General features: G+C 45.3%; 1 protein-coding gene across 1 annotated transcript in view; it reads left to right on the forward strand.

The window, feature by feature from the left end:
* The first annotated feature begins 942 nt into the window (after window positions 1-942).
* KMO (kynurenine 3-monooxygenase) overlaps window positions 943-22,379 on the forward strand; it is a 185,667-nt gene continuing 164,230 nt past the window's right edge. Inside the window, exon 1 of the mRNA XM_063443370.1 lies at window positions 943-1,104. Within this exon, the coding sequence (XP_063299440.1) occupies window positions 1,057-1,104 (48 nt within the window). The 5' untranslated portion in view covers window positions 943-1,056. The remainder of the gene's footprint in view (window positions 1,105-22,379) is intronic.

Raw genomic sequence — 22,379 nt, forward strand, 5'->3', positions numbered from 1 at the left:
ATCTAGGGTTAGATAAAGCAGATTGTGGGTGGAGAATCATTGGGGTGTTAAAAACAAAATCAAGGAAAAAGCAGATGAAAGGGAATTGAAATTTAAGGATATGAGGGAATGGCAGAGATAAGATTGGGAACATCATAAATTAATGAGGCATAGAGTGCAATAACTAACACTAGCAAAACAAACATGTTACTAAACAAGAATATAATCTGAATGTTATACCAATAAATCTCAATCGATTTTTAACTTTATTGGGTGTCTTTCAATTCTCTGAGTGCTCATAGATGTGATGTGCTGATTGGATTGCCAAGTACAGACTGCGGCCATTAGGATTTCCTGGAATTTAGCCCTAGCGCACTTTCGGAAGCCTGATAAATCTGACAGCCTATATGTTCTATTTGGGATTTTCACCTATGATTGCTGAGTATATGTACCAAAACTTTAATTAATTAAAGGAACACTATAGGGTCAAACAAGTATTTCTGACCTTATAGTGTTAAAGTCACCATTTAGTTGACTTACCAACTTACTTTTCTCTGAAAAGGCAGTTTTTACATTAAAAAAAATGTGCGCAGGGATTGACTATACTCACCAGGACAACTACATTAAGCTGTAGTTGTTCTGGTGAATATAGTGTCCCTTTAAAGTAGGATATGTTAGTACCAATGCCCAATCAAATCATTTGGGGAAAAAAATAGACAAATGGATGTGATATAGAATATAGGATATAATAAAGGAAGACATGTTTCATAATATGCAAATATTTTAAGGAATTTGCATATTATATGTAGTTCTACAATGAGAGACTGGCAAGGCAGACAAAAAAAAAAAGAGTGTACAAAAACAAGTTTATTTACCCGTAATACTGGTCTCTACTTTGAACTAAAGCTGTAGATGGTTTAATATTAGCTTGGATGTTTCTATACTCCTCCTTGTTAGTAAAAGCACACACAGACTTTACTCTGTGCTGTGTCAGCTAGTCTGTGATTCTTATATTTCAGTTCCATTGAATTGGTAGACTAATACTGTGACTCAGTGAAAGAACTAGTGCTTCAAATCATGGATAATACCGTCAATCAGAAAATTGCTATTGTTGGAGGTGGACTGGTAAGATACATATTTAACATTTTATTACATTTGTAAATGTCATTGTAAGAGTCTAATGATATAATATGCTATTGTTGATACAATTGTATTCCTGAAATAGGTGTGTTTTTGTCACTATTTTCTTCTCCTGAGGATTACAGCAGATGAACACATAGATGTTTATAGCTCATTCATACAGAAATAATATGTATTTGATTCTGTATTAGGAAGTGGTGGGTGTGCAATATATTATCCCCTGGACATGTAACCTTATTTAATGCACAAATTGCATGCTTTGTTTTCAGTTTGCTTTTTTTATTCAAAGGTATAAAATAAAATATAAAGCATTATTGAAGCATGCTGAATAAGTTGGCACTATATAAATACCAATAAAATATTAATGAGAAAAGTGAGAGTAATCATTACAAGGACTACACAAGTAGGCATGTAGAAAATGAAGTAAGAATTCATTTTTTTTTTTTAACAAGGATTCTAACTCCCACCAAAGAAGTACTGGGGCTAGAAAGTAAATTTTATTTTTCTATTTTCTTTTGTATTTCTCCCTCCTAATTACAAGTATTTTCCAAGGATATGATATTGTATTTCTCTTTATTTCCCTGACATTGGTACAGAACATGTTTTCCTTCCAAATAAGGATGTTCCCATTTTGTAAACCTGATGTACAGTAGAGCAACCCCACCCCCAAAATGTGTCTGTAGATTTGCATATTTTTGTTATGTTACAGGGCATGCCAGTTTAGTTTTCGTTCTTGGAATTTTACGGTGCCCATGTCATATCCGAGAATGTCACCAGAACATATACAACTTTCAAAAGTGTGAATTATTTATTTACCAAGGGTATGTCAGCACTTTTCAACTAGCCATTTTGACACCAATTTCTGTCCTATTTTGTTGTAATATTTTTTCCTGCATTTTAGCACCAAAGATACAATATAGATATATTTGAGTTCAGTTACATTCCCTGAGTACGTAAGTCCCTTGTGTTTTTATGGAGTTACATATATGTATAGAAATAAAATCTGAGTAGATTACTGCAGTCCCTGAAAATGGAAAAGGGTTTCACTTATTCTGCGAACTATATTCTTAACACTCTAGCAGGTAAGTTGTTAGGGCAGAAATTCTTCCCCAGGGATTTTTCACGGCTGCAGACCGTCCTTGGAATTCGAAACAGCACAAACACACTTCCGAGCAGCTCAGAAGAAATTACTGATACACAACACATGGTCTCAAATCATATCTCAAAATGTATTGGCTTTAATCACAGTTTATATAAAAACAGAAGATGATTACTTAACTCTACATCATATTATACATGTGTGCAGGTAGTGGTTACCGTGTAGTGCGACCAACCTCCTTTACCAAAATTTTGGTAAAGTTCGAGACGAGTCCCACCAGGTCAGACCCCAGCCCATAGATGGGCCCAATAAACGTAGGAATGGCCCATTAACCAGACCCGTTGGCCGGAGAAAACACAGGGCAAAAGGCAATCAGACTGGTAGGGCGCACATATGACCAAAACCTCCCCGACTCCCATCTACTAATCCTCTGGATAGCCTGTTCAGTCGCCGCTCCGATCCAGAAGGAGTGACCTCCAAATTCCTGTCTCGAAATGCCCAGCAGTTTCAGCGCCATTCGAAAGACCCTAATAAATTGAAATCTAGACAGATAACTCCCGTTCCCGTGGATCAACAAAGGGCCCGAAGCCTGTGGGCGAACTGAACAATAAAGCTTGGAAGCACGAGACCGGGCATACCCCTGACACTGAAATCGCACAAATGGTAACCCAAACCCCACGCCCGCAAACATCGGTTTTCAAGCACCGTAAGAGGAACTGAATCACCCAATACGCGCTCGATACATCGGTAAAGAGAATCCCTTCGGCACCTGTTTACTGGGACTCACCAGCTCCCGGACTCTCACCGCCCCGGAGAAGGCATGAACAACCGTACTTCGAGATCGGAGAAGCAAATCTGAAGAAGGACTCTCCCTGACTGTGTGCGCCTCATAATCTCTCTTTTAAAGTTCTTACCTCCTTTAGTGTTATATATCTCCTCTTGAATGTCTTACCCCTTTGTGAGTGTGTTACACCCCCTTTAGTGTATTATATCCCCCCTTTAGTGTGTCATACACCACCCTGTGTCTCTTACTTGCCCACCAGCCCCTTCCTGTGTCACTGTGCTTTAATGTGTGGGATAGGGACTTTATTATTATTATTATAATATTACCAACAAATTCTGTAGCGCTGTACATTAGGGCTTTAGTGGGGAGGATAGGGCAGTACTGTGTGGGACAGGGGCTTTAGCAGGGGGAGATAGGGGTAGTATTTGGGAAAAGAGGCAGTATTGTGGGGCAATGGGAACTTTAGAGTGGGAGAACAGTGGCAGTATTGTGGGGGATTTGGGCTTTTTTGTGATGAGGACAGGGGCTGTATGTTGGAGATTAATTCTTTAGTGTGGGGGATAGGGGCATTAGTGGTAGTGTTAGCAACAGTATTTTAGATTGTGGGGCTTTAATGTGTTGAGATAGGGGCAGCACAGTGTGGTTAGGCGCATTAGTGGGGGTAGAGGCAGTATTGTAGGGAACTGGGGCTATGGTGGGGTGAATAGGAACAGTATTGTGGGGGACTGGGACAATTGTGGGGGGATAAGTATAGTATTAAGGGGACAAGGGCAGTATAGTGGGGAGGTAGGGCAGCATTGTGGGGGACTTGGGCTATGTTGGGGGTAGGGAAAGTAATAGGGGGGCAGGGGGGCAGCAGGGCAGCATTGTGGGGGACTGGGGTTATGATGGGGGTATGAACAGTATTGGGGGCAGTAGGGCAGCAATGTGGGGGACTTGGATTATGGTGGGGGGGTAGGACAGTATTGGGGGAAGCAGGGCAGCATTGTGGGGGACTGGTGTTATGGTGGGGTGTAGGAACAGTACTGGGGGAAGCATTGTGGGAGGATAGGGGCAGTATTTGGGGCAGCAGGGCAGCATTGTGGGGGGTAGGGACAGTATTGGGGGGCAACACAACAGCATTGTGGCGGACTGGGGTTATGGTGGGTTATAGGAACAGTACTAGTGAGGCAGCATTGGGGGGTAGGGACAGTATTGGGGGCAGTAGGGCAGCAATGTGGGGGACTTGGATTATGGTGGGGGGTAGGACAGTATTGGGGGAAGCAGGGCAGCATTGTGGGGGACTGGTGTTATGGTGGGGTGTAGGAACAGTACTGGGGGAAGCATTGTGGGAGGATAGGGGCAGTATTTGGGGCAGCAGGGCAGCATTGTGGGGGGTAGGGGGGCAACACAACAGCATTGTGGCGGACTGGGGTTATGGTGGGTTATAGGAACAGTACTAGTGAGGCAGCATTGGGGGGTAGGGACAGTATTGGGAGCAGCAAGGCAGCATTGTGGGGGGACAGGGATTATGGTGGGGGGTAGGGACAGTATTGGGGGCAGCAGCAGTGTGGAGGACTGGGGCTATGGTGGGAGGGCACAGTGTTGTGGAGGAGTGGAGCTTAGACACACACACACTCCCTCTCTTTACCGTCTGTTGTACTGGGTTCCAGTGGGTTGCCCCTGAGGGAGCTCTGCTCTATGTCCGCATTTCCTCTATGTCTGCATTGCGCGCCCCACAGTGGTGCCTGGGAGTCAGAATATGGCGTCACATTCAGGCTCTGAGGACCTCTACAGGGCGCGCAAGGGAGCTATACAAGAAATGCAGACATAGAGCGGAGCTCCCTCGCTAACGCCCATCTCCTGCACTAGGCAGCCGAGGTACTGGCGCTGCAGGAAATTACTGAAATTACTGGCAGGAGAGGAGCACTGAGCGCTTCTCTCCTGCCGGTCACCCAGATATTTGCCCTCTAAGACAAAACCTCTACATAAGTAAAACTAAATAAGAATATGGGACTGTGCTTCCTATCATATGATCTAAACCACACCCTTAACCCCTTAAGGACCAAACTTCTGGAATAAAAGGGAATCGTGACATGTCACACATGTCATGTGTCCTTAAGGGGTTAAAGGGACACTCCAGGCACCCAGACCACTTCTGCCCATTGGAGTGGTCTGGGTGCCAACTCCCACTACTCTTAACCCTGCAAGTGTAATTATTGCAGTTTTTTTATAAACTGCAATAATTACCTTGCAGGGTTAACTCCACCTCTGAGCGCCATTCGGTAATAATGTGCTCAGATCTAAGCTATCTGGGGATATGTTGCAGGTATATGTTTTATGTAGTAATTGTAACATTGTGTAATTTTATGTCTTTTTTGCAACCATGTGGTTAATGGAGTCTTGCCTCTGTCCTGGGAGATAATTTGATTATGTCCCAATTGTCTCCAGGATAGAGAGGAGGGATTGTGATGTCACTGTGGGAGTGTTTTGTTTGTATTGTCTGTGATTGGCTAATATCCAATATGTGTCCCATTGTTCCATCAGGTCCCCTAAGGGAAACTGCACTCTGAAACTGCACTAATTACCACTATAGAATAAAGGGACACCTGGTGGACACTTGCATAAATACTGGGCAGGTAGCCCTCAATAAACCAGACCTACTTGCACCTTTCTTGAAGCCTTGGCTCATGCTTGGGGAAGGGATAACTACACTCTGGGGATTGCTATAATCACATACTCCCCAGAGTCAGCTCTTGCAAGAGTTTGTTTTGTTCCTGGTTCCTGCTCTCTGGATTTAGGAGAGGTTCACCCACTGGAAGCTGGATCCTGGCCTTGGATCCAGGGTGGGTGAGAGACGGCGAGACCCCGGCGCAGCTGCATCGCTGGAAGTGGGGTCTGCAGTGCTGATGGTGTCGGTTGGAGTGCTCAGAGTCCTCGGTAAGCGCTAGGAGCATCGATTGGCGGAGGTACTCAGTCGAGTGCCAGCAGTCCATCACAGCTGTCTACTAGAAAGCCACTAGAGGGGACTTCCTGGTTTCTAGCACAGGAAACCTGTGCTAGAGCGTCGCTGGATGTCCTCACGCTATGTGAGGACCTCCAGCTTCGCTCATTTCCCCATAGGAAAGCATTGAAATGCATTTTCAATGCTTTACTATGGGGAGCGCTAATGCATTAGGTCTCCCCGGGCCGGTGGGCGGGATCAGTCTCGCCCACCGGCCGACGCAATGCAGAGGAGGAGCGGAGGAGGAAGCAGGGTGATGGGACTAATTCCTTGTAAAATCCAATCAATCTTTCCTCATTTCAGTAAAAGTTCAGGGACTTTGACCAAACATGTTTCGCCGCTCAGGACTTTCTCATTGGTACAAAGTCGCTAACTGGCTTCTCGATATTTTAAGCCCTTGTCAGTAAGGTGAGGGGCGGTCCAATAGAGTTGAAAAAATTTCTAACTACTCAAACTGTCGTTAAAATTGTTTAAAATACCATTAGATTAAAAGCAATATATTTAATACTGATTTAAATAAAACTCATTATTAGTGCATTGGTTTATATAAAATTAACACTTCTTGCAGTTTGGGCATACTGCTGATTTTTTTTAGTTTCAAAAAGAGTGTCTAACCATCTAGCTCACCAAGCGTTCCTAAGATTAACTGCCATATTTTATCCTCATTGGTTTACATTAAGTTAAACAATTGTTTATGGCGGAATCAGATTTGCATAGCAAGCAGTGTATGACTGCATTAAGGTACTCTTTTCTTAAAGAGATTCTATAATGCCAGGAAAACAAAGCCGTTTTCCTGGCACTATAGGTACCTACAGTGTCCCCCTCCCTCACACTTCCCGTGGTTCACTTACCTGAATCCAGCACCGATGTTCCATAGTGCTGGGTTCGGCTCTACCCACGCTCCTTTCCCGCTGACGTCAGCCGGCATGGGAGACCTAATGTGCATGCGCTCAGGGGTCAAGTCCTGGGGAAAAAAGTGTGGGAACTCACCCAAGATTCCTGGACTGCACTATATGCATAGGAGTGTCATTTTTTTTTTTTTAAGGGGGGGTAAATTAAATTACACTCCTATGCATATAGTGCAGTGCAGGGTGTGTATAATGAATGTAGTGTGTTTGTAGTGAATGCAGAGTATGGATAATGAATGTAGTGTGTTTGTAGTAAGTGCAGTGTGTATAATAAATTTAGTGTGTTTGTAGTGAGTGCAGAGTGTGTATAATGAATGTAGTGTGTGTAGTGAGTGCAGTGCGTATAATGAATGTAGTGTGTAGTGAGTGCAAAGTGTGTATAGTGAATGTAGTGTGTTTGATGTGAGTGCAGAGTGTGTATAATGAATGCAGTGTGTTTGTAGTGAGTGCAGATTGTGTATAGTAAATGTAGTGTGTGGTGAGAGCAGAGTGTGTATAATGACGTGTTTGTAGTGAGTGCAGTGTGTATAATAAATGTAGTGTGTTTGTAGTGAGTGCAGAATGTGTATAATGAATGTAGTGTGTGTAGTGAGTGCAGTGTGTATAATGAATGTAGTGTGTAGTGAGTGCAAAGTGTGTATAGTGAATGTAGTGTGTTTGTAGTGAGTGCAGAGTGTGTATAATGAATGTAGTGTGTTTGTAGTGAGTGCAGAGTGTGTATAATGAATGTAGTGTGTTTGTTGTGAGTGCAGTGTGTGTATAATAATTGTAGTGTGTTTGTTGTGAGTGCAGTGTGTGTATAATGAATGTAGTGTGTTTGTTGTGAGTGCAGTGTGTGTATAATGAATGCAGTGTGTTTGTAGGGAGTGCAGATTGTGATAGTAAATGTAGTGTGTTTGTGGTGAGAGCAGAGTGTGTAAAATGACGTGTTTGTAGTGAGTGCAGTGTGTATAATAAATGTAGTGTGTTTGTAGTGAGTGCAGAATGTGTATAATGAATGTAGTGTGTGTAGTGAGTATAATGAAAGTAGTGTGTAGTGAGTGCAAAGTGTGTATAGTGAATGTAGTGTGTTTGTAGTGAGTGCAGAGTGTGTATAGTGAATGTAGTGTGTTTGTAGTGAGTGCAGAGTGTGTATAATGAATGTAGTGTGTTTGTAGTGAGTGCAGTGTGTGTATAATGAATGTAGTGTGCTTTTTGTGAGTGCAGTGTGTGTATAATGAATGTAGTGTGTTTGTTGTGAGTGCAGTGTGTGTATAATGAATGCAGTGTGTTTGTAGTGAGTGCAGATTGTGTATAGTAAATGTAGTGTGTTTGTGGTGAGAGCAGAGTGTGTATAATGACGTGTTTGTAGTGAGTGCAGTGTGTATAATAAATGTAGTGTGTTGTAGTGAGTTCAGAATGTGTATAATGAATGTAGTGTGTGTAGTGAGTGCAGTGTGTATAATGAATGTAGTGTGTAGTGAGTGCAAAGTGTGTATAGTGAATGTAGTGTGTTTGTTGTGAGTGCAGTGTGTGTATAATGAATGTAGTGTGTTTGTTGTGAGTGCAGTGTGTGTATAATGTAGTGTGTTTGTTGTGAGTGCAGTGTGTGTATAATGAAGTGTGTTTGTTGTGAGTGCAGAATGTGTATAATGAATGTAGTGTGTGTAGTGAGTGCAGTGTGTATAATGAATGTAGTGTGTAGTGAGTGCAGTGTGTGTATAGTGAATGTAGTGTGTTTGTTGTGAGTGCAGTGTGTGTATAATGAATGCAGTGTGTTTGTAGTGAGTGCAGATTGTGTATAGTAAATGTAGTGTGTTTGTGGTGAGAGCAGAGTGTGTATAATGACGTGTTTGTAGTGAGTGCAGTGTGTATAATAAATGTAGTGTGTTTGTAGTGAGTTCAGAATGTGTATAATGAATGTAGTGTGTGTAGTGAGTGCAGTGTGTATAATGAATGTAGTGTGTAGTGAGTGCAAAGTGTGTATAGTGAATGTAGTGTGTTTGTTGTGAGTGCAGTGTGTGTATAATGAATGTAGTGTGTTTGTTGTGAGTGCAGTGTGTGTATAATGAATGTAGTGTGTTTGTTGTGAGTGCAGTGTGTGTATAATGAAGTGTGTTTGTTGTGAGTGCAGTGTGTGTATAATGAATGTAGTGTGTTTGTTGTGAGTGCAGTGTGTGTATAATGAATGCAGTGTGTTTGTAGTGAGTGCAGATTGTGTATAGTAAATGTAGTGTGTTTGTGGTGAGAGCAGAGTGTGTATAATGAAGTGTTTGTAGTGAGTGCAGTGTGTATAATAAATGTAGTGTGTTTGTAGTGAGTGCAGTGTGTATAATGAATGTAGTGTGTGTAGTGAGTGCAGTGTGTATAATGAATGTAGTGTGTAGTGAGTGCAAAGTGTGTATAGTGAATGTAGTGTGTTTGTAGTGAGTGCAAAGTGTGTATAGTGAATGTAGTGTGTTTGTAGTGAGTGCAGAGTGTGTATAATGAATGTAGTGTGTTTGTAGTGAGTGCAGAGTGTGTATAATGAATGCAGTGTGTTTGTTGTGAGTGCAGTGTGTGTATAATGAATGTAGTGTCGTTGTTGTGAGTGCAGTGTGTGTATAATGAATGTAGTGTGTAGTGAGTGCAAAGTGTGTATAGTGAATGTAGTGTTTGTAGTGAGTGCAGAGTGTGTATAATGAATATAGTGGGTTTGTAGTGAGTGCAGAGTGTGTATAATGAATATAGTGGGTTTGTAGTGAGTGCAGAGTGTGTATAATGAATGTAGTGTGTGTGTGTGCTGGATGAAGTGTGTGTGTGATGGATTGTGTGTGTGTGTGTGTGCTGGATGAAGTGTGTGTGTGCGCTGGATGATGTGTGTCTGTGTGCGCTGGATGATGTGTGTGTGTGTGCGCTGGATGATGTGTGTGTGTGTGCGCTGGATGATGTGTGTGTGTGTGCGCTGGATGATGTGTGTGTGTGTGTGTGTGCTGGATGATATGTGTGTGTGTGTGCGCTGGATGATGTGTGTGTGCTGGATGATGTGTGTGTGCTGGATGATGTGTGTGTGCTGGATGATGTGTGTGTGCTGGATGATGTGTGTGTGTGCTGGATGATGTGTTTGTATGTGTGTGCTGGATGATGTGTTTGTATGTGTGTGCTGGATGATGTGTGTGTGCTGGATGGTGTGTGTGTGTGTGTGTGCTGGATGGTGTGTGTGTGTGTGTGTGCTGGATGATGTGTGTGTGTGTGCTGGATGATGTGTGTGTGTGTGCTGGATGATGTGTGTGTGTGTGCTGGATGATGTGTGTGTGTGTGTGCTGGATGATGTGTGTGTGTGTGTGTGCTGGATGATGTGTGTGTGTGTATGTGCTGGATGATGTGTGTGTGTATGTGTGTGCTGGATGGTGTGTGTGTGTGTGTGCTGGATGATGTGTTTGTGTGTGTGCTGGATGATGTGTTTGTGTGTGTGCTGGATGATGTGTTTGTGTGTGTGTGCTGGATGATGTGTGTGTGTGTGCTGGATGGTGTGTGTGTGTGTGTGTGTGTGTGTGCTGGATGGTGTGTGTGTGTGTGTGTGCTGGATGGTGTGTGTGTGTGTGTGCTGGATGATGTGTGTGTGTGTGTGTGTGTGTGTGCTGGATGATGTGTGTGTGTGTGTGTGTGTGTGTGATGGATGATGTGTGTGTGCTGGATGATGTGTGTGTGTGTGCTGGATGATGTGTGTGTGTGTGTGTGTGTGCTGGATGATGTGTGTGTGTGTGTGCTGGATGATGTGTGTGTGTGTGTGTGTGCGCTGGATGATGGGGGGAAGCATTTGTTTTTTAAACTGTATGTGTTTAGTTTTATTTTATTCCCCCCTCCCTGCTTCTTACCTTGTCAGGGAGGGGGGAGATCGCCTGGTGGTCCGGTGGAGGGAAGCAGACGCTGCACACAGGGACCCATCACACGCTGTGTTCGTCTCCAGCACTAACTCTCGCGAGACTTGCCTGTGCGGAGCGTTGCCATGGTAACCCGTGGGTCTCGCGAGAGTTAGTGCTGGAGAGGAACACAGCGTGTGATGGGTCCCTGTGTGCAGGTAGCAGGGCAAGTCCTGCAGGACTGGTAACGGGAACGGCGTTCCTGCTTTGGAAAAAGTGCAGGAACGCCGTTCCCGTGCGTTCCTGCAGGACTCGAGCCCTGCATGCGCTGCAATGGCCGCACTCACATTAGGATTTCCCCATAGGAAAGCATTAATCATTGCTTTTCTATGGGGATTCCGGTGACGCTGGAAGTCCTCATTAATAGCGTTATTATTATTATTATTGGTATTTATATAGCACCAATTAATTGTGCAGCACTTTACAATATTATGAAACGATAAACAATAGATAGTAGAGGGCCCTGCTCAAACAAGCTTAGTCTAGTGTTAGGACATCCAGCAAGTCTCTCTAGTGGCTGTCTGATACACAGCCACTAAAGGAGGAGTTAACCGTAAGACGTAATTATTGCAGTTTCTCTGAAACTGCACTAATTACCACTATAGAATAAAGGGACACGAGACATTGCACCCAGACCACTTCAATGAGCTGTAGTGGTCTGGGTGCCTACGTTGTCCCTTTCAGGTTTAGAGGACAGTAAAAAATATGATACAATTATAAATATACAAAGGGAGTTATGTCATATGGGTAATAAAACCCGCTGAATTACAGGAAAAGCCTTTCTTCAGTTACTTGTTGCCGTAACTCCTGTTCCACAGGGGAATTGAATATGTAACACAACATGGATACTCACATGATTGAATGTATCCCAGATTGCAACATTGGTGCTGGATTAATCCCAAATGTAGAAATCACAAAAACCAAACAGTCCGCACTCATAAGGATCTCAGATTATTTGACAAGGTAGATCATGGAAACTGCATTCTTTATTGTAAAAAAAAATGTTCTACAATAACGTATACACTTTCCAGGAAATCTCTACAATTACCATAGGTGGAATAGGAGCAAGGTGCATTGTCATACCCAGAATATATAGAAGGAGCAAGAAAACATGTAAATGTATATTACATTATATAGATTTCCGTCAATAAATTCCGAGTGTCATAGTGCATCCTGTTTATTTTTTTTGGCCCCTATAGTAATTTTGTATATATATTTTTTATGGGAAGTACAGAGTCAGATTTGAAAAAAATGTAATATATATATATATATATATATATATATATATATATATATATATATTAGAAATTTATCAGCAATCCAGGGATACTTGGGGGGAAAAAGGCTCCCTGGAGTGCGGCTAAATTTCTCCTTTGTATACATTTTTATTGCCATCAAGCACCGGTTGTTAACGAATGTGAGTAGGAGTGCAAAGTTTTTTTTCTGCTTTTTATATATACACTAAACAAAATTATAAATGCAACACTTCTGTTTTTGCCCCCATTTTTCATGAGCTGAACGCAAAGATCTAAGACTTTTTCTATGTACACAAAAGGCCCATTTCTCTCAAATATTGTTCACAAATCTTTCTAAATCTGTGTTAGTGAGCACTTCACCTATGCCAAGATAATCCATCTACCTCACAGGTGTGGCATATCAAGATGCTGATTAGACAGCATGATTATCACACAGGTGTGCATTAGGCTGGCCACAATAAAAGGCCACTCTAAAATGTGCAGTTTTACTGTATTGGGGGAAACCGGGTGGGGGTCTGAAATCCAGTCAGTATCTGGTATGACCACCATTTGGCTCACGCAGTGCAACACATCTCCTTCACATAGAGTTGATCAGGTTGTTGATTGTGGTCTGTGGAATGTTGGTCCACTACTCTTCAATGGCTGTGCAAAGTTGCTGGATATTGGCAGGACCTGGAACACGCTGTCATATACGCCGATCCAGAGCATCCCAAACATGCTCAATGGGTGACATGTCCGGTGAGTATGCTGGCCATGCAAGAACTGGGATGTTTTCAGCTTCCAGGAATTGTGTACAGATCCTTGCAACATAGGGCAGTGCATTATCATGCTGCAACATGAAGTGATGGTCGTGGATGAATGACACAACAATGGGCCTCAGGATCTCGTCATGGTATCTCTGTGCGTTCAAAATGCCATCAATAAAATGCACCTGTGTTCATTGTCCATAACATACGCCTACCCATACCATAACCCCAACGCCACCATGGGCCACTCAATCCACAACGTTGACATCAGCAAACCGTTCACCCACACAATGCCATACACGCTGTCTGCCATTTGCCCTGTACAGTGAAAAACGGGATTCATCCGTGAAGAGAACACCTCTCCAAAGTGCCAGATGCCATCGAATGTGAGCATTTGCCCACTCAAGTCAGTTATGACGACGAACTGCAGTCATGACGAGACCCTGATGAGGACGATGAGCATTCAGATGAGCTTCCCTGAGACGGTTTCTGACAGTTTGTGCAGAAATTCTTTGGTTATGCAAACCAATTGTTGCAGCAGCTGTCCGGATGGCTGGTTTCAGACGATCTTGGAGGTGAAGATGTTGTATCCTGGGCTGTTGTGGTTAAACGTGGTCTGCGTTTGTGAGGCCGGACTGCCAAATTCTCTGAAACGCCTTTGGAGACGGCTTATGGTAGAGAAATGAACATTCAATTCACAGGCAACAGCTCTGGTGGGCATTCCTGCAGTCAGCATGCCAATTGCACACTCCTTTAAAACTTGCGACATCTGTGGCATTGTGCTATGTGATAAAACTGAACCTTTTAGAGTGGCCTTTTATTGTGGCCAGGGCCGGACTGGCCCACTTGGATACCGGGAAATTTCCCGGTGGGCCTCGGCTCCTGGGGGGGGGGCTGCATGTAGAGAGGGAGCCCGGCTCCCTATATTTTAATAATATCGCGTCCGCCGGCCGCATGTGAGTGCCGCCGGGTGGCCGGTCCGGCGGCACACTCTGAGGTGATTACTCACCTTAGGGCGCCGGCCCTATCCACTGTGCTGACAGCTATGCTGCTGTCAGTATCAGTGAGTGTGCCGGGCGGCCGCCTAAGCAATCCGGCGGCACACTAACTGATACTGACAGCAGTACAACTGTCAGCACAGGAGGACTGAGGGAGGGGGCGGAGCTAACTACCATGCTCCCTCGTGGTTCCCATAATTCCCAGCTCAGCCACATCATAGAGTAATCACTACTCTATGATGTGGCTGAGCTGGGAATTATGGGAACCGCGAGGTGGTAGTTAGCTCCGCCCCCTCCCTCAGTCCTCCTGTTACAAGGTCAGAAGGGACAAATACAGGGGAAGGGGTGGGCAAATAGAGGGGAAGAGGGGGCAAATAGAGGGGACGGGGGGGCAAATAGAGTGGAAGGGGGAGACAAATAGAGGGGAAGAGGGTGCAAATAGAGGGGAAGGGGGAGGCAAATAGAGGGGAAGGGGGAGGCAAATAGAGGGGAAGGGGGAGACAAATAGAGGGGATGGGGGGACAAAGAGAGGGGTAATAGAGAGACACCAGGGAAGGGGGGACAAAGAGACAGAGGGGTAATAGAGATACATAGGGGTTGGGGGGCACAAAGAGAGGGGTAATAGAGAGACACAGGAGAAGGGGGGACACAGAGACAGATGGGTAAGAGAGAGACACAGGGAGGAGATGGGGAAGAGAGACACACAGGTTTGTTGGGGGGACAAAGAGACATACAGTAGGGTAGGGGAACAAAGTGACACAAGATTTGTGGGAGGCAACGCTGGGCTGGGGAAAAAGAGACAGAGTGGGTGGGAGAAGAGAAAGAGGCACACAGAGTCTGGAGTTAGAAAGAGACAAACAGATGAGATTTGGAAGGGGAGAAAGAGACAAAGTGGCTGGGGCTAAGAACAACACAAAAGGGGCTGGGGGAAAGAGAAATACAGAGGCTGGAGAAGGGTAAAAAGAAACACACAGGGACTGGGATGAAGTAAAAGATGCACAAGGGTCGCTGTAAGGGGGGCGGAGCCTAACCACCGAGCCGACCAGACGTGTTGAAAACCAGCTCCTACAATAAGCGACGAAAAAGGGGATATAAATCCCGAAAACGGACACGATCTGGAGCCAGAGTGCACTCACCGAGTCAGGGTGACCATGGGGCACCGAATGATCCGACAAACGAGCTTCACTTTGCCCGGGAACCCGAACCACGTATATGGGGCCTATCTGCGACGGAGCCAGGGAGAGACGGCCGCTCTCCTGGTTGGTAAAGCCAGATCTAGACTCCTTCACGCACTCACTTCCATCCCCCCCCCTCTGGACCGGTGGGGGTTATCCCGGTCCACACTCTACTCCAACGGCACACAGCTGAGCATTTCACATACGCACGACCGGGACATGCTTACCAGCAGGCCCTCAAAGAGAATAACCAAAATGGCGGCAGGCACAGCAACCCACATGGTGAGTGTGTCTCAGTCTCCAGCACCGGGGACTGCACCACTACAGCGACTGGAGGCATTACTGCTCCAACTCTGGGACTCACTCAAAAGGCAGCAGCAAGCAGCTAGTCCCTTGTCACCTTCACCTCAGTTGAAGGGTGAGCGGAACCATGCAAGGCGGGAAGCAGAGGGGATACCCTTGGGCACACATTCGCCTCATCAACCCATCCACGCACAACTTAACCCACCCGGGCCGCAGGCCATAGGGCGAAGAGCCCGCAAGCATCGTCCACATTGGCGGAGGAAGAAGCAACGCAAGCGACGGACAACGACCTACTCCTCCGTCCCTCCCACAAGTGGAGTAAACCCGGACCCCAGCGGCAACCGAGTTTGTGGCAAGAAGATGCAGGCCTGCACACCAGCCTGGGGCTGGGGAATCACCCTCGCCGACACCCGCACCGCAACGGGGCACAGACGCCCAGCAACAGATGCGCACCGCATACACACCTGCAGAATGGCACCGAAAACCTGCATGCCAAGAATCGGCATGGGCTGAGGGGGACTGGTTTGTGGACACATAATATTCTTTAACTTTACCCCCCTTTTTTTACTTTTTACTTTTTAGTTTGAAATCTTTGATGTAGAGGACTGCCTGTCACTTTGCTTTGCACTGCTAGAACTCTCTCCAGTTCACACTACTGTTATGCCATGCATCACTGATAATGAGGGGGATATAACAAGAAGCCTGTTACCTCTTATGTAGCCCTACTTATTGGAAGATATAGTGCACTAAACGCTACAGTTTACTAGCTAGACTAACTTGGGCTCATCTATATGCATGCACCTATCTTAAATGTCTTAAAGGAATGCTAGCAGGTACCCGGCGAATACCACTCGTTTTTTCTGCTGTGACCTTACACACTACTTATTTACTATGTACCTAAGTTTTGCATAGCCTAATGTTAATCTCCTATAGTCTATCAGGATAGACGCTGATACTAGCTACAACACGCTTTTGTTACACGATACGTTAACATACCGTATTTATCGGCGTATAACACGCACAGGCGTATAACACGCACCTCATTTTTAGAAAGAAATTCCAGGAAATTTCCCCCCTCATGCCATAGTATTCCCCCCCCTCATGCCATAGTATTCCCCCCTCATCCCATAGTGTCCCCCCCCCTTTCCATAGTATTCTCCCCCCCTCCCATAGTATTCCCCCCTCCTCCCATAGTATTCCCCCCCTCCTCCCATAGTATTCCCCCCCTCCTCCCATAGTATTCCCCCCCTCCTCCCATAGTATTCTCCCCCCTCCTCCCATAGTATTCTCCCCCCTCCTCCCATAGTATTCTCCCCCCTCCCATAGTATTCTCCCCCCCTCCCATAGTATTCTCCCCCCCTCCCATAGTATTCTCCCCCCCTCCCCTCCCATAGTATTCTCCCCCCCTCCCCTCCCATAGTATTCTCCCCCCCTCCCCTCCCATAGTATTTCCCCCTCCTCCCCTCCCATAGTGTACTTCCCCCCCCTCCCCTCCCATAGTGTACTTTCCCCCCCCTCCCCTCCCATAGTGTACTTTCCTCCCCCTCCCATAGTGTACTTCCCCCATTACCCTCCCATAGTGTACTTTCCTCCCCCTCCCCTCCCATAGTGTACTTTCCTCCCCCTCCCCTCCCATAGTGTACTTTCCTCCCCCTCCCCTCCCATAGTGTACTTTCCTCCCCCTCCCCTCCCCTCCCATAGTGTACTTTCCTCCCCTCCCATAATTACTTACCTGCCCTGAAGCGTGGGCCGGCTTCACAGCGCGCACCGCGGTACAGGAACTTTAATTTAAGGTTCCGGTTTCCGGCGGGACTGAAAGGAAGTGTGCACAATAGTGTGCACACTTCCTTTCAGTCCCGCCGGAAACCGGAACCTTAAATTAAAGTTCCTGTACCGCGGTGCGCGCTGTGAAGCCGGCCCACGCTTCAGGACAGGTAAGTAATTATGGGATATCGGCGTATAACACGCACCCACGATTTTTCCCCTATTTTCAGGGGAAAAAAGTGCGTGTTATACGCCGATAAATACGGTAATTAAAAAAGAGGCATCATCACTCAGGAAATGTAATTTCTTAAGCTAACGATGTACGTACCCTTTAATGTAATTCGTTTTTGCATTTCCCTCTCTTTGTTTCTGTATCCCATCTAATATGCTTCAATAAAAGAAAGATTGAGAAAAAAAAAAAAAAAAGGGTCGCTGTAAGAGAAAAAAAAGAGACAATTGGAGACCAGATACACTAAACGAGGTAAAGGTAATAGACGTAAATTGATGTGATCCTGACAGTAATACACATATATATATGCATGTATATTGATGTGTGTATTAGTAACATATAATTATGCCTATAATATTTACACATATAGTAATATACATTTATATATGCATAATACACACATAAATGTAATTTATATATATATATATATGTATGTATATATATATATATATATATATATGTATATATGTATATATGTATATGTAATGAGCACGTATTGGCCCTGTCTTGTTGCTAGTTGCATACTCATGCACAATAACATATTCAAAGTGAAGAGCGCACCCATAGAACTTCAAAATAAACAAGATCACTTCTTTTTTTTTTTAGTTGGGCAACTGCAGACATTCAGCATTTCAGTACCATTACTAATATGTCCTTAATAGGCCAAAGTAGTTGTACTGAAACATTGATTACATGCAAATGTACGTCTACTTAAAATAAATGCGCTCTTTTGTTTATTTTGAAGCCCTATATGCGTTCTTTCATTGGAGTAAGAGTTTTCAATTTCAAGTTATTTTTTCACCCTCTATATCAGCACACTATGCTGGCGCGACGCATTATTGGGCTGGTATAGAATTTTTTTCCAGGGCTGATTTTAGCACCCAGTCCGGCCCTGATTGTGGCCAGCCTAAGGCGCGATTGTTATGTGCAATAATCATGCTGTCTAATCAGCATCTTGATATGCCACACCTGTGAGGTAGAGGGATTATCTCGGCAAAGGAGAAGTGCTCACTAACAGATTTAGACAGATTTATGAACAATATTTGAGAGAAATAGGCCTTTTGTGTACATAGAAAAAGTCTTAGATCTTTGAGTTTAGCTCATGAAAAATGGGGGCAAAAACAAGTGTTGCGTTTATAATTTTGTTCATAGTCAATACAATGTTAACCAAACATTTGCACACCAGTCAAGCCATAAGACTTGCTTTTCCCACAGAAATCACAAATTTGCAGTGATGTTACTATCACAAAGGATTCTGGGTGGGCATATGCAAATTAGTTCAACAAAGAATCACATTTTTGCCTCATTCCATTTTAAACATGGATGCCTTTGAGTGTGTGTTGGCTGTATACAACAGCTTTGAAACACAACTTGGGAAAAGATGCAAAGCCAGTGAACCACTCATGGGCAGCTGTTTCATTGTTTCATCAGCATGAGGTTGGTATCTGGCTTGTGTATATATCTATCTATCTAATCTCCCCATCTCCCCTAGATAGATTCCTGAAAACCGATGTTCAGGTAGGCCTGTAAAAAGAGGGCAAAAAGTTCAACAGTTTAATTCTTAATACGTGTGGACATTATATAACCAATACTTTAAATGCCTGCCTCAATTCCCTCTCCGGGTTTTGGATGGATGTGGTGTATGCAGATGATTACCCTCATCCCAGTCGATGATGACGTGTACTGGGATATTCCACTAGAGACAGAAGCAGCGCCAATACTAAAAGAATGATCTTAAAATGTTGAAGGTTGCATCCAAGTAGTTTAATGGTGTTGAAAGCTAATTTAAGATTAAAATGGCAAAAGGATGGGAACTCCACTGTGGGGTCTATTGAGTACGATTAATGATTTGATATGCTGAAGGGAATGTACAACAGTTGGCCAGAACTCCAGTATATAACGGAAGGCATTGGTAGTGAGTGCTGCATACGCCAGCAATCTACCAGGTATCATAGAGGAGCCAATTCAAAGCGAGGCCCTGGAATGTTGGAGTTTAGAGAGAACATTTGGCAGCTATGGGGTGTGCATTGTAGAATACGTGAAACTGAACGAGAGAAGGCATCGGCTGTTATGTTGTGACAGCTTGATATGTGTATACAGACAAGCTAATATCGCCATTGCTGCCAGCCTAGTTAATACCTGAATAACTATGTGATTGTTAGCGGGGAGGATCGAGCTAATACACATTCTGTGTGGCTTGAGTTTGCCTGATAGCCCACTCTATGGAGAATATGATGGTTGTAGTCTGTCATTCCTAATCTCTCCTTCCCTTCGTCTGCCTACTCCTGTAATTGCTACAGCTAGCATAATTACTTTCTTTTTCATTCTGTGTTCCTCCTCATGCTTCCCTATTCATCATGGGCGTAGGAACCCAAACAAATCTGGGGGGGATAGCATTTTTACTCGCCGGGTATATTCTTATTCCGTAAACTAGGAGTTGTTTATCCCATTGTACAGCGCTACGAAATTTGCACTTGCTATATAAATGATTAAATAATAACATTAAAGGGTCACTACAGGGAAGGGGTTTTACTTACCTGGATACAGCGCCGGGATCCTCCTGATTAGAACCACCCCTACCCTTCCCATGAATATTAGAACCACCCCTACCCCTTCCATGCACAAAAGAACCCTACCTACCCCTTCCACGCATATTAACCCCCTACCCTTTCCATGCATATTAGTACCCCCCTAACCCCTTCCATGCATATTAGTACCCCCTAACCCCTTCCATGCATATTAGAACCCACCCTACCTCTTCCATTCATATTAGTACTCCCCTAACCCCTTCCAATAATTTTTCTACCTCCTCCCATCCATATTAGTAGCCCCCCTAAACTCTTCCAATAATTTTTCTACCTACCCCTCTCCCCCTATCCTTATTAGTAGCCCCCCTAACCCTTTCCAATTATTTTTCTGCCATGTTAACTAACGCCAGTGCTGGAGTGCCGCCGTGTTTACATTTAAAGGCCTGCAGGGACAGGCTATAGACACCAGAACCACTACATTAAGCTGCAGTGGTTCTGGGGACTATAGTGTTTCTTTAATGTGCCACGAGATTAGAGATTAGTGCCACGAATAATATGCTAGATTGCCTAATTACAACCAGATGAGGATGATGATGGGCTCTAGCTGCAGTCTGGCTCCACTGGTTTGGTGTAGAACAGGCTCTCTGGAGGCTGTTTGTAACTTCGGTCACAAAAATCAATGTTCTGGGAGAACGGGAAGCAGCTCCATTTTTTGGGGACCCTTTACACAGCTCAAGGTCTGGGTCCCAGGGTCCACCTTCATGTTCCACCAATGAGTTTGTTCACAGGGGGTGGAGTGTGTAGGGGATGTCCTGATATGTGTGTAAGGAATGCATTGTGTGAATCTGTGTTTGTATGTGTAAGGGCTGCAAGGTGTGTTTCTGTGTATGTACGGGATGCAGTGTGTGCGTCTGTAAGGGGTGCATTGAGTGTGTGTACAGGGTGCATTGAGTGTGTGTAAGGAATGCATTGTGTGTTTCTGTGTGTGTAAGGGTTGCATGATTGTGTGTGTGTGTGTGTGTGTGTGTGATGGATGTCAATCTCTCTCCCTCCCTTGTCACTCTCTTTCTCCCCCTCCCTCCCTTCCTTGTCACTTTCTTTCTCCCCCTCCCTCCCTTGTCACTCTTTCTCCCCCTCCCTCCCTTGTCACTCTTTCTCCCCCTCCCTTGTCACTTTCTTTCTCCCCCTCCCTTGTCACTTTCTTTCTCCCCCTCCCTTGTCACTTTCTTTCTCCCCCTCCCTTGTCACTTTCTTTCTCCCCCTCCCTCCCTTGTCACTTTCTTTCTCCCCCTCCCTCCCTTGTCACTTTCTTTCTCCCCCTCCCTCCCTTGTCACTTTCTTTCTCCCCCTCCCTCCCTCCCTCCCTTGTCACTCTTTCTCCCCCTCCCTCCCTCCCTCCCTCCCTTGTCACTCTTTCTCCCCCTCCCTCCCTCCCTCCCTCCCTTGTCACTCTTTCTCCCCCTCCCTCCCTCCCTCCCTTGTCACTCTTTCTCCCCCTCCCTCCCTCCCTCCCTCCCTTGTCACTCTTTCTCCCCCTCCCTCCCTCCCTCCCTTGTCACTCTTTCTCCCCCTCCCTCCCTCCCTCCCTCCCTTGTCACTCTTTCTCCCCCTCCCTCCCTCCCTCCCTCCCTTGTCACTCTTACTCCCCCTCCCTCCCTCCCTTGTCACTTTCTTACTCCCCCTCCCTCCCTTGTCACTCTTTCTCCCCCTCCGCCCCCCTGTCACTCTCTTTCTCCCCCTCCCTTGTCACTCTCTTTTTTTCTCCCCTTCCCTCCCTTGTCATTCTCTTCCTCCCCCCTCCCCTACCTCTGTTGTAGCGTGGCCGAGCCCTGTATGGTCCGCGGGTACAGGGAGATTTTGTTTCCTGTACCCGGCCGGACTAAAAGGAAGTGCACACTCAGTGTGCACTTCCTGTTAGTCCGGCCGGGTACAGGAGACAGATGCTCCCTGTACCCGCGGACCATACAGGGCTCGGCCATGCTACAGTGAGGGAGTGACAGGAGGGAGCGCTGAGCGCTTCCCTCCTGTCAGCCCCTCTCCTCATGCTGCGCCTGGGCGGTGCGCCCTCATGGAGGCTCTCTGCAGAGCGGCTGCAGCATGAGGGGGGCCGGCGGAGCTGGGGGGGATTTCCCCATAACCTGTCCACCCCGCATGATTTGCTGGGGGGGATGCGTCCCCCCCAACCCCCCAGGTTCCTACACCCATGCTATTCATATAAACCCTGTTTGCGACTTCCATTAGCTGTGTTATGGACATCCCTGCAAATCCTTATAACGTTAGCAATTTCCTTTTTTTTTTTTTTATTCTTTATTATTGTGGGTTTGCAAGTCAAGAAAATCAATTACAGCATGTGCTTAAAGAGATATCATGTAACATATTACATACTAGATCATCATTGTATGTTATAAAGTCGCACAGGTGCTTCGTCTACCCGTTTTTGTTTTGTTAGTCAGGCTAATCCTCCTCTTATCTGTATGGAAGAAGTACAGTAATATGTCTGGGAGGGCTTGGGTATTAAGCTCAGTGTGCCCTGCTGAACGATTTAGGGTGTCATGCTTTGCCTAGGGTAATTATGTTAGGAGGGAGTTTAAACAATATGGCCTGTG

Source organism: Pelobates fuscus, chromosome 2, assembly GCF_036172605.1.
Source record: "Pelobates fuscus isolate aPelFus1 chromosome 2, aPelFus1.pri, whole genome shotgun sequence".
Lineage (NCBI taxonomy): Eukaryota > Metazoa > Chordata > Amphibia > Anura > Pelobatidae > Pelobates > Pelobates fuscus.